The sequence below is a fragment of the Pocillopora damicornis genome, chromosome 7, assembly GCF_964200805.1.
Source record: "Pocillopora damicornis chromosome 7, jaPocDami1.2, whole genome shotgun sequence".
In the NCBI taxonomy this organism is placed as follows: Eukaryota; Metazoa; Cnidaria; class Anthozoa; order Scleractinia; family Pocilloporidae; genus Pocillopora; species Pocillopora damicornis.
Window position 1 is genome coordinate 3,053,301 of NC_142676.1, and position 17,590 is coordinate 3,070,890.

General features: G+C 36.9%; 1 protein-coding gene and 2 long non-coding RNA genes across 3 annotated transcripts; 2 read left to right on the forward strand and 1 right to left on the reverse strand.

Moving 5' to 3' along the window:
• Positions 1-39: 39 nt before the first annotated feature.
• On the forward strand, positions 40-2,514 carry LOC149042061 (uncharacterized). The gene is made up of 2 exons (XR_016188175.1): positions 40-209; positions 2,355-2,514. It is a non-coding gene; the product is annotated as an uncharacterized LOC149042061 (long non-coding RNA).
• Positions 2,515-3,628: 1,114 nt separating this feature from the next.
• On the forward strand, positions 3,629-16,353 carry LOC113678616 (integrator complex subunit 7). The gene is made up of 26 exons (XM_027195515.2): positions 3,629-3,765; positions 3,898-4,027; positions 4,179-4,325; positions 4,674-4,727; positions 5,097-5,180; positions 5,520-5,566; positions 5,700-5,782; positions 6,223-6,339; positions 6,686-6,808; positions 7,251-7,365; positions 8,086-8,187; positions 8,742-8,836; positions 8,926-9,022; positions 9,473-9,624; positions 9,711-9,878; positions 10,765-10,812; positions 11,037-11,192; positions 11,543-11,737; positions 11,938-12,041; positions 12,808-12,873; positions 13,276-13,363; positions 13,728-13,769; positions 14,186-14,284; positions 15,175-15,283; positions 15,387-15,469; positions 15,998-16,353. Exons 1-26 carry the CDS (start codon positions 3,657-3,659, stop codon positions 16,223-16,225), a joined length of 2,841 nt encoding a protein of 946 aa, XP_027051316.2. The 5' UTR covers positions 3,629-3,656; the 3' UTR covers positions 16,226-16,353.
• LOC149042062 (uncharacterized) lies at positions 8,527-10,571 on the reverse strand. Its single transcript, XR_016188176.1, has 3 exons — positions 10,434-10,571; positions 8,735-8,852; positions 8,527-8,656 (listed from the first exon to the last, which is right to left on the reverse strand). It is a non-coding gene; the product is annotated as an uncharacterized LOC149042062 (long non-coding RNA).
• Positions 16,354-17,590: the final 1,237 nt, after the last annotated feature.

A 17,590-nucleotide genomic window follows, 5' to 3' on the forward strand; every position in this document is an offset into this window, starting at 1 on the left:
GCTCTTCTATAGCATCGCCAACGTGGATTTGTGGGTCAGCATATTGGTCAGCATTAGATTCCATCCACCAAAACCACCTTGGTCGAGAGGGACTGAGATGGAATGATGGAAAAAAATTACGAAGCTACGACAACATGCCGACTTATCCCGATGACCCAAGTGTATTATTTGTTTGGGAAATTGCGTCAAAACTTTTTACTAAAGAAATGGTAAGTATTAATTTATTGTTCGATTGTAGTATTATAAAACATTTTACGCAATTTTATGCAGATATTTCACGTATTTAAAAGGTGCTTAGATGTTACGTAGTTTTGGTGGATGTCATTAGGGAACATCCACCAAAACTTTGACCAAAACCATCAACAATATATTTTTTAAATTTTATCTATAGCCATTGTTAGATGTTCAGGGAGACAAAAGATTTATACCACTAATTAGCAGTTAGTGTTCTGGCTAATTATTTTTTATGGTGCACAATAATTATTGCTGACCGACCAAACGTTCATAATGATTATCATAACTCTTAACACATAGAATATGGTATTTCTGACGAATGAGTCTGCGAATAAGGCAGAAATAGATATTTTGTCGGCACGAGATACGACAAGGCCTGGGCCTTAGGCCCGAGCATCATGGGTAATGATGCAGTGGTATATAAAGAAAGTATAGCACGTGATGTCCATCTAGGCCTCAGAACCAACCGTTCACCTCTGGCTGATGACAAATTTATTTTAGTTTGAAAACATATTTTCTTTAGCTGTGAAGCCTCGTAGGATGGGCTGCCAACTGCTCTGAGTTTGGGCCATGGTTCCTACCCAGATTTCCTGTCATGTTTTTCCCCAAAGGGGTTTTTTCTGGCAGGTTTTTTCTGGCCTCTGTATAACCGTAGTTATGTCCTTGTAAGCGGTTGCCCATCTCTGTTAATCCAGACTTGGTGAAGTTTGCATGTTGGTAATGTATACCTCTTTTTAATGTCTAAGGAATTGACTGTATATCAGGATTGTATATGGTATATCAGTTGCGAAGATATGTATGTATGCATTCCCCGGGCTATATATGCCTCGGGTTGGTTCTCGGCAGGCTTCCCTAAATAAACTTATTTGGTGTACACTACTGTGTTATTTGTTGTGTAGTGGAGACAAAATAAAGTGGTTTTGGTGGATGTTTCTCTCCATCCACCAAAACCACCACAGAAATTTCTGCTTCTTCCTTACAGAAGACTGATGTGACCTGCTATTTGGAGTACATAACCACAATCTATTTCTTTGTATGTGGAGATATTTTGGAAAGTTCTTGAGTCAGCACCTTTTATTATTGAAACCATAATCATAACATGGTGCATAATATAGAATACAAAAGGTTCTGGTGTGGTAATCATGTAATCTTGAAACAGGAGAGTTTTTAACTGACTTAAACTGATTTAAACAAACATTTGCAACAAAATTCCAGGTCCAGAAATTTCTTCCACTATTTCCGCCAAAATCATAACCTTTAAGTACAACAAATCAGCACATTAGTAATTGTTATCAGGGGTCTGAAAATCCCATAAATCTTTCACATTTATTTCAAGTAACCTTTAATTTCACATGGATGAATAAGTATACACTCAACATGCAGAATGTCTTACAGTTTACAAACTATTTCCCTTTTTATGGATAGACAGTGAAAGGCCTTTGCCACATTGGTGAATCAAACCATTGTATACCATGCATTTTGTGATAATTGTTTGTTTTTGCTCACAATACCCAGAAAAATGGAGGGGATAAATTTAAATAGCAAATTCTATGGTTAAAATTAAATAACATTGGAAGATCAAATTAACTTTGTACTGTTTAAAATTCAGTTTTGGTTTCTTGCTTATTCCAGCCTCTTGATATTCAAAAGCATTCCTTGTCATTTTTGTGTTCTTCTGTGTACATAACTTGAAAAATAAACACAGAGAAAGGAAACCACAAAGGATTAAACTTGAAGCTAAAGCAAAGTTTAAGTTGAGCCATAGCTGATCCAAATACTGAGCACTTTGTATTGTAACCCATTTAGCAGTAAAGTTTATCTATATGTCTGCCAGCTTGTCACAAGTCTTACCCCTCTCCTTCAAAAGTCTATAAATAAATTTTTCTTTGTGGTCCCTAATTGATGATTAGTATATTACAGCTCCTCAATTTTCCTCTCTCAAGTCAAGGTTACTCTAAATTTAACAAAGTAATGGACTTGATAAAACTCAAACTATAACTCAGCTGGCTGCTACTTGCAACCTTAATTTCTAGATATCAGTATACAATAATCAATATGTTATAAATAAGAACCCTAATGCTTAATTTTGCAGTGATCACCTTCCTCCTTTTCATTTGCAGACCAGACTGGAACCTCTATAGGTGTGTTTGCTTGTTTTGAGTGGGGATGGAAGAAAAGGAGTCATGCCGCATATCTGATTTATTAAATCGCATTTGTTCTGTTTATACATGAGTAGAACTACCTTGTTCTCTGAAAAAAATAAAATTTCTTGCATTTTTATCTGTGCTTCGCAGTCAAACTTCCTTGTGTCTTGGACAAGAAATCTTATTTTCTTGAAAACAAAATCTTTGTTTCCAGCCTTCTGTAATAGGTAAATATAACAGTGTAAGATGAGTGACAGTGTATTTCTCAAGTTATTTTTTGGAATGTGACAAAACGGAAGTTTCATAGTGTGATAAGGAGCAAACATATGATTGCTTGATAGAATGCAAAAAATGCAGAATTGCATATATTTTCTCCTTTGTCAGCAGCATATGTTAGTGAAAAGTTCTTACAATTGTTAACTTCTAAACCATCTTCAATTTAGCCAAGATTGAACTGTTGTCACGTTTGTCATAAAAGTATTCTGAGATCAATGTCATATGACCCATTCATGTATTTGACCTTTCAAATTAGCAAGCCATAGTTGACAGAAACACAAAGGTTGAGGATAAAAAGAAATTATTATATACAGTACTTCTTCTGTATCTTTTCGTTTCCTTTTCTCTCCAGCTGTTCAATCTATGCCGTGCTGGCAATTGAACACTTTCCTTCCCAAAATTGGGAAAGGCACACCAGTAAAAAACGAATTTTTGCTCCTTAAATATCTCATGCATCTTCCCCCAGTATTTTGTGACTTCTGTCCGAGGAAGGAGGTGTAAGCATTAAATTAACCCGAATGATTCCACGATTGTGGTATCATCCAAGCCATGCCAGAGGACTTGAACTAGACAAACTAGTGAGAATGCACAATAACGATAGCAAAGCTTTGTAATGCTAAAGAGCTATATCAAATATATATAAATATATGTTCCCGAAACCTTTGACAGCTTTAAAGAAAGAAAACTTCGTCGTCAATCCTGTTTCAAATTCCGCAATAAGTTTAAGCGCCTCATCAACAGAATTTACGTATCCTAAATTATCTGCATGTCTACCATCAATGGTTCGCGACTTAAAATTCTCGCTATGCTGTTTCTGTTTGTTCCTCAAGAATCATGGGATTTACAGCTTCGGATGTTCGGCTACATCACTTGCGGATTTCCGAGAATCTTCGGTTATGTTTTGCAAGTCATTAAATATTTCATCTCAGTCCCTCTCGACCGAGGTGGTTTTGGTGGATGGAATCTAATGCTGACCGGATTTGTGGGATATGTGATTCCAACATGGCGTCCTTACTAAGCTTTGGAACTTTCACAAACATTGGAGAAAAATCTTCCAATAGTTCTGACAGCTGGCAAGATGCGAACAGTGCATTGTCAGAGCTTGATAAAGGTAATAAATGCTACTTTGCAGACAAGCTTTATTCCCAATATCCCAAAATTTATAAACCGTAACACCAGTCTGCAAGCTGTCGTAAGTCTCACTCAAGTGTCGACAACGGGGATGATTTTATTTTCATTTTAGGACTGCGATCAAGTAAAGCTGGAGAACAGTGTGAGGCAATAGTCAGATTCCCAGGGTTATTTGAAAAATATCCCTTCCCAATTTTAATCAATTCTGCTCTGCTAAAGCTGGCTGATGTCTTTCGTATCGGGTAAAGATATTATTTTTTTGTCAATTATGTGTAATTTGATCGATGTTTCATGCGAAAGAAAAGGGAATTGAGCACATCTGTTTCTTCGCATTCTGCTAAAAATCAAATAAAAACGTAGATTCCATGCCTATGTTTCTCCTTTTTTTCGCAGGAGTAATTTTTTGCGGCTTTGCATTCTGAAGGTTATTCAACAAAGTGAAAAACACCTGGATAAGATTTTAAATGTGGATGAATTCTTGAAGCGAATTTACTCTGTTATTCATTCAAATGATCCAGTGGCAAGAGCCATCACTGTCAGGTGAATAGAAAAAGGATTGTTTATTCATTGAACAGATTATAGGTTATTAGTGGAATGGGTTCTTCAGCTGCATATAGAGGCAACAAAATGATTTTTATGATCATGTGACATGATTGTGCAAGTGAGAGTAGCCTTGTAAATGAATGTTGTTTGAGGTAATTGGAGACACTTTTGATAAACTCAGCAGAGGTCATGGTCAGAGTCAAAAAAAAAAAATTCATACTCTCAAAATGACTTTTGAGGGCATGAAGGTTTCGATTCTCATCCCATGTCTGTTGAAAGTTGATTCAGTGTAATAAAGAATATTGTATTGCATTTGTTACTTATTTCAACATATTGCTTCTTTAGAGTTCTTGGTAGTATTGCTTGTATTGTCTCTGAAAGAAAGAATGTCCACCACAGGTAAACAATGTTTGACTGTAATACTTAGCAGTGTTTTCTCCACTTTAACCTTTTGATCCCTATGGGTGACTAGCTTCTAAAATCTCTTTACAATATATCCTCTGAATCAAACATGAAGGTCACGAGAATAAAGGAAATGATCACCAACTGAAGAAGCTCTTGATTGTTAAACAAATTCTCCTTGTCAGCACCTTAGGAAATGTATAGAGAACAGTATGGAGAATATTTATACTCATGTTGAGGTGTAAAGGGTTCGATAATTGCTTCTAATAAGAACACTCAGGTTGAAGTTTACATGAGTAGTGGATTTAATAGAGACAGTTTTTTTTTTTTTCAAATTGTTGAAACCTCCTCTTTGTCACATCGTAGCATAAGAAGCAGCTTGGAATCACATGATCAGGTGGAATTAGAGGCCGCAATTTTTGCAACGGACAGGCTTTGTGCACAGTCCAGGTGATAAATGTCTATAGAGGTCATAAAAAATTAAGGATTATTCCTGACAACTCAATTTATGGTTGACATGTAGCTGTAACAACTCACTTCATTTTGTGAAAATCTTTGTCCAAGTCATATAGTTTGGGTAATTTTGCAGTGTCAAGTAGTTTTTGTGTTTTTGCAGTGTCAAGTAGTTTTTGTGTTTTTGGTGAGAAAATGAGTGGAGTGTTTTACTAAGTGAGTAAATTTGTTCTGCTCTTGGCAACCCTTGTTGAAGATTATGACTAAAGCCTTCTAATGCTTTGTTATCTTACAATTGCATGTCTGACTCTTTCTCTTTTTTTTTGTTACTGACAGAGAATTTGCCTCTGGTCTCTACAACAAAATAGCACAGCTTATTGAAGGTAAGTTGAGAGTGTGTTAGTACAGATGCTTGACAATATTATGTACTTGTGAGGGCCATAATGCACTTATTGACTTTATTGTTTACCTGTTAGGGTTATAATGTGGTTATTGACTTTATTATTTCTCTTTTAGGACTGAATACTCCTGTGGAAATGAAGCTGAAGTTAATATCTATTTTCAGACACATGCATTATGACTTACAGCTGACTGCAAAGGTAAACTGAAATAACTGAAATATCAGATATCATCTTTTATTTCCCAGCAAAAACGCTCTAGGTTAACAGTGTTTGAAGTATGACCACAGTGACATCACATTTAAGCATTGTGGCAATAAATAGTTTTTATGTGCTGCTTATCAAATATGGTTTGAAAAAAAAAACTCATTTGTGTACTACAGGGTTTAAACCTTTCATCCCCAAGAGTGACCAGCATCTAATTTCTCTTACAAAATTACGCCTGAATCTGACTTTGTGGTCATGAGAATAACAGAAACGATCAAGAACTAAAGAATTTCTGAACTGTTACTCAAATTCTTCCTTGTCAGCACCTTAGGAAATTTTTAAAAAACAGGACAGAGAATATGCAACATGATGTTAGGGTGTAAAGGACTCAAAAGATTGGTTTGATTTTTTTTTTGTGGTCTTCTTCTCTGCAGGTCCATGAGTTATGTTCCTCTCTTCTTGCTTCTCATCCCACATGCCAGTTTGTTGTTGTCACCTTGCACACCTTATCTTGTCTTGCTGTATCATCAGTGATTGACATCCCTAAACAGGTAAGACTGGCTTGTTACTTAACCTGGTTGAATCACTGAACCAATGAACACATGACTTCTCCATGCCTAGTCAATACACTATTCAGGGAACTCTTCATGAGAGTATACAAACCAATCAGGGGAAGCATATCATCTCAAAAGAATGTAAAATACTCTGACTTTTCATAAAATACAAGGAAAATGTAGCAGCTAGAGGAAACAATTTAGAGTTCATAGAATTTTTGAGCTTTTTTTTGGTTAGCAAAGTTATATCTGTTTTTATCTCTGTTGAAATGATGAGAAAAGAAGCCAAGTTCTAAAGACTGAAACAAATAAGTATATGAAGTTCTTAAAAATTATCTTGCAGACTGAGTTGTTACTGAAGTACCTGACACAAGATCCTAGAAAAGTAGTTAAGAACTACACCCTTTCAGATTTAAGGATGCTAGCCAAGGGGGCACCACACATGTGGAGAATCCAGGACATCGAGGTACTGTGATACCTAAGATCTCAAATCCTTCACTTTGTTTTGACAAGAAACTAAAATTTGAAGTTGTCAGCTTTATAGTAATTTGCTAGGTCAAATAGTTATGTTAAATTGAAGTGTCAACTTCACTGCAATAATCCTGTCACTCTTTCATGTGCATGCCATCATAGCAGTCAACAGTCTCTTTTAGAAAACAATTATTCTAATTAATTTATCTTTTCATTTTATGTTACTTACTGTGATATTTGATTGCTCTAAAGTCAGCATGAATTTCAACAGAACATACATGAAACAGTTACAGTAACAAGACCAAAACAACTAAAAAAATAAATTATGACCATACTAGTAGTTTTCTGCAAGACAATCTGAAGATCTGAAGTCAAGGATTTCATTTCTAAATTTTCATTCAAGCCATTTGTTAACATTTGTCTCTTGTTTTATCCAGGCTCTCTCTGAATTCATTTTGAGTAGCTGTTATGATAACCTTACATTTTCTGCATTGAGGACAATGGTAACTCTATCAAGATCAGAGGCTGTAGATCTGCTCAAGAGTGAAAAAGGTAAATTTGGTGACTTTAACCCTCTCACTCTCAAGATCTGATTGTCAATTTTCCCCGCTAGTGGCTACAAATTTACTTGTAAATTAGTTAGGACAATTTGGTGTTAAATCAAAATAACAACTTCTACCTGATAAGTTCAAGTATTATCATTACCTGTTTGTTCAATATTATAATGTAATTTCCAACATTTGAGTGACATGGGAACTAGTTAGTCAGAAGTTAACATTCTGATGGCACTTTGAGGATGAATGCATTTCCACTCATTTTTTGGCCACATCTAAAGAGTGGTTTTTTAGTGGTGTTTTGAATCTGGCATAGCACAGGTTCTTTTTGTAGAACCACTAGTTTCAGGGTGCACATGTTAAGATTGTATCAGGATGTGTATACTAGAAGACTGACTGACTCATCTTAACTAACTTTCATGTAGTCAGAATTGGATGTCATAAAGAGAAATTACATGTTTATTACTTCTGGGAGTTAAAAGGTTAATATTTTATTTAAGCTTTGATTTTGATAATTCAGCAATACTTTAGATTAGAGATTAAAGGAAATGATCACCAATTTAAAGAAGTTCTTGATTGTTAAACAAATTCTCCTTGTCAGCACTTTAAGAAATGTACGGAGAACATTATGGAGAATTTGGATACTGATGTTAGGATGTAAAGGGTTGAAGTGCTATGTTGATGAAAATTTTTCTTTTCTCTGTTCCTGACTTTTCAGTCCTTGAAATCTGCCAGAAAGAAACAAATTCCTATAACTCTGCTATAGCAGCCTTAGCATCAGAACTCCTTGTCAACATTGCTGTGGCAGGAATTAAGTCTGGTTTGTTTTACAACCTTTTTTCTTTTTGTTCTATCTAACTCGTGTTTGCACATAACAAGAGGGTGTTGTTACATTTGGTAGATCATTTGGAGATGGAATTGGTATAAAACCAGAATTTTTCTTATCTCTAGCATAAGATAATTTTCATTTATGTGCCATTAAAAAGTTTGGGACAAGTTCTTTGGAGATATCTCTTTGATAAATCTCTTCTTTTGGACAGCATCTACCGTTTTCTTATGGTGATCATTAATACAGACTCAAACTTATTTAAAATTGTTTGAAAAGCCTCCTTTTTGGAAAGCTAACAAAGCATGCATGTATATGTGAATTTTTTTGTCACAAAATTCTTTCACAAGGAGAAAGTTTTCCACAGAATCATTCCATGTCACACAAAATAAATTATTGAAAAAGGGTCACATGTCACTGTGTTGTCCATTGTGGGCTGCTGAGCTTGGGATCCAGTGGTTACCTGAGGTCAAGAATGTACAGAGGTTATTTCAATCTTAGACAAAATACAGTTTTGAAATTTGATGTAATTCTTCCATACTCTCTAGATAAAGAGGACAGCAGCCTTTGTGAACAAGCAGCTGTTGCATTAGAGAGTGGTGCTGTTGTCTGTTGTGTAAACAATCAACTTCAGCCATTGAAGGTATTCCTTGATGAACCTTTGAAGAAAAATATGCAAGAACAGATATACAATAATCACAAATGATGTATTTTTTATCTTTTTCTGTACAGGTTTGTTTGTCATCAATGAATTGTTTGGTGAATAGTTCCCCTGAGGTGGCTCCCACCCTGGTTGAAAGTGTGTCCAGCTTGCTTCCAACTTCATCTGGTTAGTGTTCAATTTCTTTGCATTATTTCTCCACTTCTTTACACAAAAATGAAAGAGCTAGTGTTAGAGTGAAATCTTGCAGATCATCAAACCCTTATAATATATAGCCCTATCATCCTGGTTAGGTGTCTGCTGACATGTGGCCTACAGTTGGTAATCTGTCTGTGATCTGTTGGTCAGTTGTCGGCAATAGTACTGTAATATTGCCTTATTTATTGTAGTGCCCCAAACCTGAGGGGACATAACTACATTGTTCTGCTGAAAGGTTGTAGGAAAGCAAAACCTTTTAAAGCTTATCTTGACCCAATACTAGATTCTCCTTGCTGATTTACAAGAAATGAGTGTGAATTAGTAGGGAGAATTTCAAATCAGATATTGGGAGTTCTTTTTTCTTGTTTTGGTGGTGAAGAGAAGAATTCTAAATCTCTGTCATTTTGTTCCTCTTTTCAGGTCCAATAGCACTTGAGCTGTGTCATGTGATGGTCACTATGGCAACGCAGATTCCATCTTTACTTGCACCTTTAAGAAGTGAAATTGTTTCACACTTTGCCAAAGTAGTAGTAATTGCAGATGATGACCGCAAGGAATCAAAAGATTTAGTAGTATGTGTTTTTTGAGAGACTTGCTGTTTGTCTGAAGACCTGTTTTTTTAAATACTAAGAGTTTTTGTATCTTCTCTGCACCATAGGTTGGTATGGCAACATTAGTTTTACAGTCTTATCAAAGTGTTTCACACAATGAGGATGAAGATTCAGTTGCAAACTTGGAAAAGATGTTGCTGGAAAACCTGGGAAAGTTAACAACAACATCAAGATACTGGACCATGTTCAGAGTTGGCAAACAGGCCACAAGACTGGTTAGTTAGTCTTAGTGCTGTAACACTGTTTGGTCCATTTTATGTACCAATGACTTTTTGATTTGTTTGGGACTGCCTGCTCTAGAGCTCTAGACAGGCACGTTCTTATTCAATTCCTGCCCATAGGAAATCAATTTGTGCTCTGGATTAAGATGGTTAACCAACCAATGTAAATTGGCCACCACAAAGAGTATCGAAGCTGACATTTCAAGTGTTTGCCCCTTATCAGAGCAAATGAAAGTTACTTTGAAAGTTTGCTCTAATAAAGGGCTAATGCTTGAAACGTCAGCTTTGAAACTTTTTATGATGGCCAATTTATGTTATCAACTCAGTTGATAATACCAAATTACCCTGTTATACTCTCCTAACAATACAGCACCACCGTCTCTTTAGAAACTTACCTCCTTTATTCACATTTCTTTAAATAGCTACCATTTAGCTCAATAGGTGTTCAAACACCATATGGTTTGCTGAGATAATACACCAAAACTAGCCAATCAAAACTGAGAACTTAGATTGTAGTTTCAAAGTAGAAAACATCCCAAATAAACTGACCATCAGATTCAAAACTTTTGACAGATGAACAACTCTTTGCTTGACTCTGGTGCAGACCCTCACTCAAGTTGTCAAAATGTCTGTGGCTGTTCCTGATGACAAGCCTTTTTAGGCCTGCTTATATCTTAGCAATCCCACTTATGCAACTGCAAGGGCTGATAGCTTTGCTTCAATGACCTGGCATCCTCCTTTGGAATGCTTGATGCTACAATACTGGACATTTAGCCATCTTGAAACCTGAAAACTTATGACAAATTATAGTTATCAAGGTCCTAAATAATTTTCACAATTAAAAATGTTAAGCCTAAACTATTCCTCTATTATCTCTCAGGGTTTTCACAGCATTGCAGCCAAAATTTTTGGAAACCTGTCATCCAAGGTATAAAGTGTGATGTAATTTTCACATGAGCTATTTTAGTTTTAATGCATAGGGAAAGTGAACTCTAACTAACTATTGCAATAAATTGGCATCCCATCCAGAGGTCCAGAGGGGAGTTGTAATACTCCTTGTCACCCCATGCCCCCCCCCCCCCCCCTCCGAATGGGCCACTTGGCTTGATTACAGACTTTATCTTTCACCCTTTTTGCTTTATTATCTTTCAGGTGGCATCAGAACACTTCTACTTCTGGTTAACTGCCTTAAAGTGTTTTTGTGAGGCAGAGAGTTTGCTAGGTGTCCCATGTGATAGTCAGTTAATGTTAGCTAAACAGATATCAGAAGCTTGTGCCAAATACCACAAAGGCATTACAACCCTCAAGGTTTGTGTAAATGTTAATGAGCCAAAAATAAAACTGAATAACTTTAGATGGTCTTTTTGTCACTCTAAACCTAATTTCAAGTACTAGTGTATTAGGAGTCAATATCACCTCTGAATCACACACGAGAATAAAGGAAGGGATCAACTCAAGATTGAAGCTTGTGATTGTTAAACAAATTCTCCTTTTCAGCACCATTGGAAATGTATAGAGAAAAGTATGGAGAATATGCATACTGATGTTCGGGTGTAAAGGGTTAAAAAAACCATTCCGCTTTGAATAAGTTGTTTGCTTTGTGGTACTTTTTTCAATGATTTTCTAACGATATGATGATCGCTCTTCGTTTTCACCAGGCTTCTGTGTCTTCCAACAACCAACTGTCATTCCAATGTTCATATGCCAGTTTGAGGGCAGAAACGTTCCAGGCTCATAGTCTGCTCCTCGCATCTTGTGCCACCATGAAATCCTGTCCTCCGCCTGCCATTGCAACGGCTGTTGCCATGGCGACTGGTCAAGATGTTCAGCGGTTGAGTCACTTTGCTGCTCAAGTAAGTCTGTTAGGGAAGTGAGATTTCCTATCTGGAGGGAGTTTTTTTACGTTGCTCTTCTGAATAAATGTTAAAGCTGTGAGACAGCTAGTCTTCGTGTTTGGTTTTTTTTCCTTCAATTCATTGAAGATTTTAATGTGCTCACAGAATATTTGATTTAAAGTAGCACTTACGAAGCAGTACTATTTTTCCTTATTCAGATGACTGAATGCAGCAAAGTTTTCCGTAATCTTGGTGAGAGTTATGGACAGTTATACCGCACTTCATTTAATGCAGACCCTGTGAGCCTCAAGAACATCGAGACGTATCCTTTCACATGATTTTTCGTTGCTCAATTTGATCACGATAACGTAACAAATAAGGTCTTTTCAAACGAGTACCATTGTTGCCTATATACATACATACATACATACATACATACATACATACATAATTTATTTGAATAAGGTCATGATAAGGGCAGCTTTCGCTGATGTAGACCTCCTAACTACATGCTAAAATATTTAAAAAAAAGAGAACCTAATAACATAATCTTAAGAACTTTATAAAGTATAAAATATAGATCATCTAATAAATTATTATTAATGAAATAATCAAATATAAATATGAATCTAATAAATAAGTAATTAATTAAAAAAATAATCACTTTCAATAGTATATAAAATCTTCAGTTTTCCCATTTAAATTATTGCATTGTCCCTTTATGTAACTATTAGTTTCCATCAATCTTGATTTCTTTTTTAGAGCTAATTTAAAAGAATTCATATTTCGGCATTTCTTATTTTCTGTCAAATAACCACCGTTGCATCTGGCTTCATGTTCATCTTGAACCCTTTCGTCTCTTTTGCCACTGATCCTCTCCACGTCTGTTTGTGTCGTGCACTTTTTCTCTCTCCTGAATGAAGTCCATCTTAAGGCAATTCTAGTCACTGTTGGGAGTCAAAGCGCTAAACGTCTCCCTTGGAGATCGTGGTCGTGAAATTTCGAGGATTTTCCAGAGATATCTTGGTTTTTCTATGAAGTAGCAATTTGTTTTCAGTAGCATGTATTTTCTTTAACACGTAATTCAGTCTTCAGCAGAGCTGTTTATTGATATCCTACAGTATTGATGTACTAATGAAGACATCCCAGCCCAGGTACGGTCACTGATAATTTTCAGATTTCATTACATCCAATTTTGAAACCACTGGTGATGCTTGTAATCTGATTGGCTCTCATTGGTGCGATTTATTCACGAACCGATGACTGTGAATATATGAAAATCATATATGTGAACTGCGGTTTTTCAGAAATGAATATGAAAGCGATCTTCATAGTAATGAACACTACTTGAGCAGTAGTGGAAATAAGGCCTAAAAAAAAAATTAGGATTGTACGGATTTGAACCTGACCTTTGCCATACCGGTGGAGTGCTCCACCAACTGAGCTAACAAGACAATTGAGGGCTGGTCATTATGTTGGTTCGTATTAATGGCTTAATTTGACTACTACACGGAATTGTGTTGATTTGTTAATTTTTTAATGCAATTTTCCTCCAGTTCTGTGGGTGAACAACGAAACAGATCCTCAGCTCTGAGACAAAACGCACTGTCTTTGGCGTGTACAGACATTTTAGAAACAGTAGAGGTTGGTTTTGTCCCAGATTTTTTCTCTTTTTATCTTTACTTTTTGATGGTGAATTTCGTTTTAGTGTCAGGAAACCAAAAGTAATCGCAATGTCCTGTCATAACAAAGAAACAATCTCAAGAAACCAAGGAGAAGTTGAAATAAAGACGAGCAAACAACCTGAAGCGCGGGAAGAAGCAACTGAAAAAGTCGCCGTTGGTTTTCATTTTGCATCTGATTGGTCGAAAGTTCGGCGCGAGATTTCTAAACTAATCACTGAGCAAAAGCAAAACCGATGCAATGTCGAAGATTACTTTCCTCACTTCATTCAAAATTGCTCATGCAGTTAAAGTGAATGGTCTGTTTTTATGATAATTAATTTCAGAACCTTGCAAGTCAACTTGAAGCCCTTCCTCTTTGTCATTTGGTAAGCCTGTGAAATGTTGTGTTTGAGTATTTAATAGACGAAGGATGAACGCGCCGGCCGACATATTGCCGACACGCACTTTTTCCCTTGAGTTCTTACAAACAGAAAGAAATGAAAAAAAAGAAAAGCGTTCTTCTCATAGCAATAATCACTGTAGTAAAGAGGCTTCAGTTCTAAACACTTTAAACTGATTTGTTTCATGAATGAACTTTTCCAAACTATCATTTTACCTTCGGGCTCAAAAGATCACAATTCTTTGCCCTTACCGCGACATTTTCCTTTTTCTGGCTATTCTGAAAATTTCACATTAAAGCAAAATAACGTTTAACATATTAGAAGATTCTTCATTAAGATCACTTGTGTGGTTTACAATCCACTGACCTTGTTGGAAGCTTACCAGCTTCTTTTTCTTTCAGCAAACCGAGTGTCTAATTCGCGCTTCAATGACTCTGATCAAAGTACCTTTCATATTTCCAAAGTCCTTCTTTTGCAGCCAACAATCTACGTCCATCAAGGTAAGTGACCTCTCACTGGTTATTTTTTGAGCGCTTTTCGATTGAATGTCGTAGAGCTAAAACCAAAGTTATATCAACAACCAACCAGTTGGAAAGAAAATATCTTAGAGCCAACGAGAGCCAAAGCGCGGGAAAACGCACACGACCAAGACGCGATTTTTTTCAGTTTTGCATCTGATTGGTTGATAAAGTGGTGCGAGTTTCCTGTGCTGATCTTAGAGTGAAGTTAAGTGAAACCAAAACAGTCAAGAATTACTTTCGACACTAAAATGAAAATTACTCTAAGTAATGATTTTTGGTTAGTCAGTGTGTTTTATTACGGCACACAACTGGAAACTCCTTGACTTTGTGACAATAGGATTTGAAATGTGAACTTGGAGGAGAGCCACCGCGTCTTCCTCTGGTTCAGGGAAAGACGCAGAATTCACCTTTGACCAATCAACAAACCCTGACCCTTTTCACCCCTTTTTACCATCAGTATGTATATTCTCCATACCTACTCTTCACATCTCCTAAGGTGCTGATAAGAAGAATTTGTTTCACAATCAAGAGCTTCTGTAGTGGGCGGTCATTTCTTGTATTTTTTAAAACGTACCTTAACCCTTTAACTCCCAGAGTTGATTAACAAGTAACTTCTCCCTACAATATCCATGCACTTTCCAGCAAACAGGTAATGAGAATACTCAAATGTATCAGGTAGAAGTTGTTATCTTGATCTAACACCAAATTCTCGTAAGTTATTTACAAGGAAGTGTGTAACAGCTAGAGGAGAGAATTAACAATCGGATCTTGGGAGTTTAAGGGTTAATGTTTGATTAGTAGTGATTCCGTAAGGAGAAATTAGATTCTATCCACTCTTAAGGGGTTAAAAGGTTGAATTATTTTTGCAGCTGGCGTTATCTCCCTCGGCTCGGTCCCCTGGAGAGCCTATCACGGTCAGTTTGGATACACAGTTTGTTCTCAAGGTGGAAGGAGTAATCGATCATGGACAGCGACCAGGTTTGGATTAACTTCACAACTATGAAGAATTTTTTGGAATTAAATGGGAAGTGGAATTCGAAAGGGTAAAACTTTGATACGTCCCTTTTTGCTTTGTGCCCAGGCCTTTTTCGTGATGTCCAGTCCGTCTGTTTGTCAGTAACTTGGCAGGCTGAGGAGAAGAAGCAGCAAACCCTGGATGGAAAGGTTCGTCTATGGTTTAATTTGGAATCGTTGGCTGTGAATTTATTGCAGCGTACCAGAAATGAATGACAGTGCTGTGAAAGGATAAAAACAAGAGGCTTTTGGAGTTCTAGCTTACGAGCAAGCCCTTATTGTAGGTTCTCCAGCACGAGTGTTTCTTCAGCTGCATGAAAATATAAGGTCTTGAGCATCGCGAACCGGCGGAAGGTCTACAAGGTTCTCGCACTGACTATTAATGCCAGACCCCCCTCGGTAAACCTCTCCCCAACTCGTCTCAAATCTATCGCTCGTCCTGCAGCGCTTTTAGTGATGGTCCGTTCGCTGGTTAGTGGAGTTCGCCAAATTTCCTAATCATCCATCCTTTCATCTGTTCATTTTTTTCCTTCTTTCTCATAATTGCGGCTTTTTAGCTTCTTGAAGATGTTCGCTGAAAGGAGTAACACGGAACTGTTCTAAACTGTAGTTCCCTTTTTTTTTTTTTTTGTTTAAATTTGAATTAAGAAATTAATTTGTGAATCATCTCTGTTTCAGTCCCCGCGCGATTGTGTGACCAGTTTAGAACAGTCGGTGGTTCCGCATCACGACTACTTCAGTGCCCAATTCTTGCTCTCTCTGAGTACACCCACTGTGTATCACGTGATAGTGTCTACTAGCGTGATTGATAGTTCTGGAATACCGTGGAATACAGGCCCTCAGAGCTCATTGCAGATTAAAGCTTCAGATAATACAGCCAGAAAACAAAGAACTTCAAGATCTTAATGACCATGGAACGACTATCAGCGATAATGAAATATAGAAGTATTTCATGTAAATGTGAAATGAGATATGTTTTGTAGTCAAGAACTTCTTAGGGAAATAAATATAGTATATAAACAACACTATTAAAAGAGATTGAATTTGTGTTCATTGGATTGAAACTCGAGGCCAAATAACCCTTTTCCGAATTTGCAGTGCGGTCAGTGTTAATGGGGTCAGCTAACACTTCACTTCCAAACAGTATTAGTGTGCATATTCTCCATACTGTTCTCTATACAGATCTTACGGTAGTGAAATTTTATGAACGGCCGAGAACTTCACTGGTTGACGACTATTTCCGTGGTTAGACACATACAAACCCTTCTGCCCAGATCGATCAACATTAAAGGTCCTTTAGCACCACTTATAAATCATCTTAGAGAAATATGTTTTTCGTCCAGTCACGAACGTGGGACAAAGGAAAAATTCTGAGTCCCCATCATCTTTTATGTGGTCGTTACGTTTTACGTCGTCAACGAGTACACGTCGGCGAGTCGTCAGTGAATTTACCGGGTATCTTTGAGAGGAAGCCGGCTCACGCGACGAGTGATGAAATGCAGCACATAAACGACTGGAAATGTACCGAGCCAAGAGAGCCGCGATGAAACAAACTCAACCCCCCACCCCCCTCCCCCCCAGAGTCACAGCTGTCTGGCCAAAGCTAAGCCGAAACTGATTGTCTTGGCACCTGATAAGCAAACCCTAAGAGGATACGTGATTTTTCGCAAACTCAAAGTACAACTTCAGTAAAAGCTTAACAAAGCAGCAGTTGATCACCACTATGCTAAGTGTAGTTAGCCCTTCTAAAGAATGTGCGAAGCTTGCAAATAAGCGAAGTGAACATCTGATGTAAGCATTTCTTACGCAATCCTCTAGTTATTGAACGTGTCGACTATATATTAAATTTGTATATTTCGTAAAAAGATGAATTTCGTTATAATAGGATTGGGTAACTATTTCGTCGATAAAATTGGTTGAAGAAAATTTAAAACGTCTTTTGAGTCGTACTGTTCTTCGCCTGATAACAGCAGGTGTTTATTGCTTTTTTTTCTCGGACTTAATTATATAACTCGAAATTTTGTATCATGAGAGCAAGCACGTACGATTTAGTTTCGTTTTGTCGCCTGTAAGCAACATGGTCGGAATATTAAAACAATCGGGAATATTTTACAATCGAGTGCTCCGACACTCGTATAATTGTCATATCTGACTTTTTTTTTTTTTAAATTTCAGCCTTCATTTTTGCATACGTAGCATACACGTAGCTTAGCTTGCAACAGTTCTACCGTGCAGTAAAACATTAAAATTCATCTCATTAAAACCCAGTTT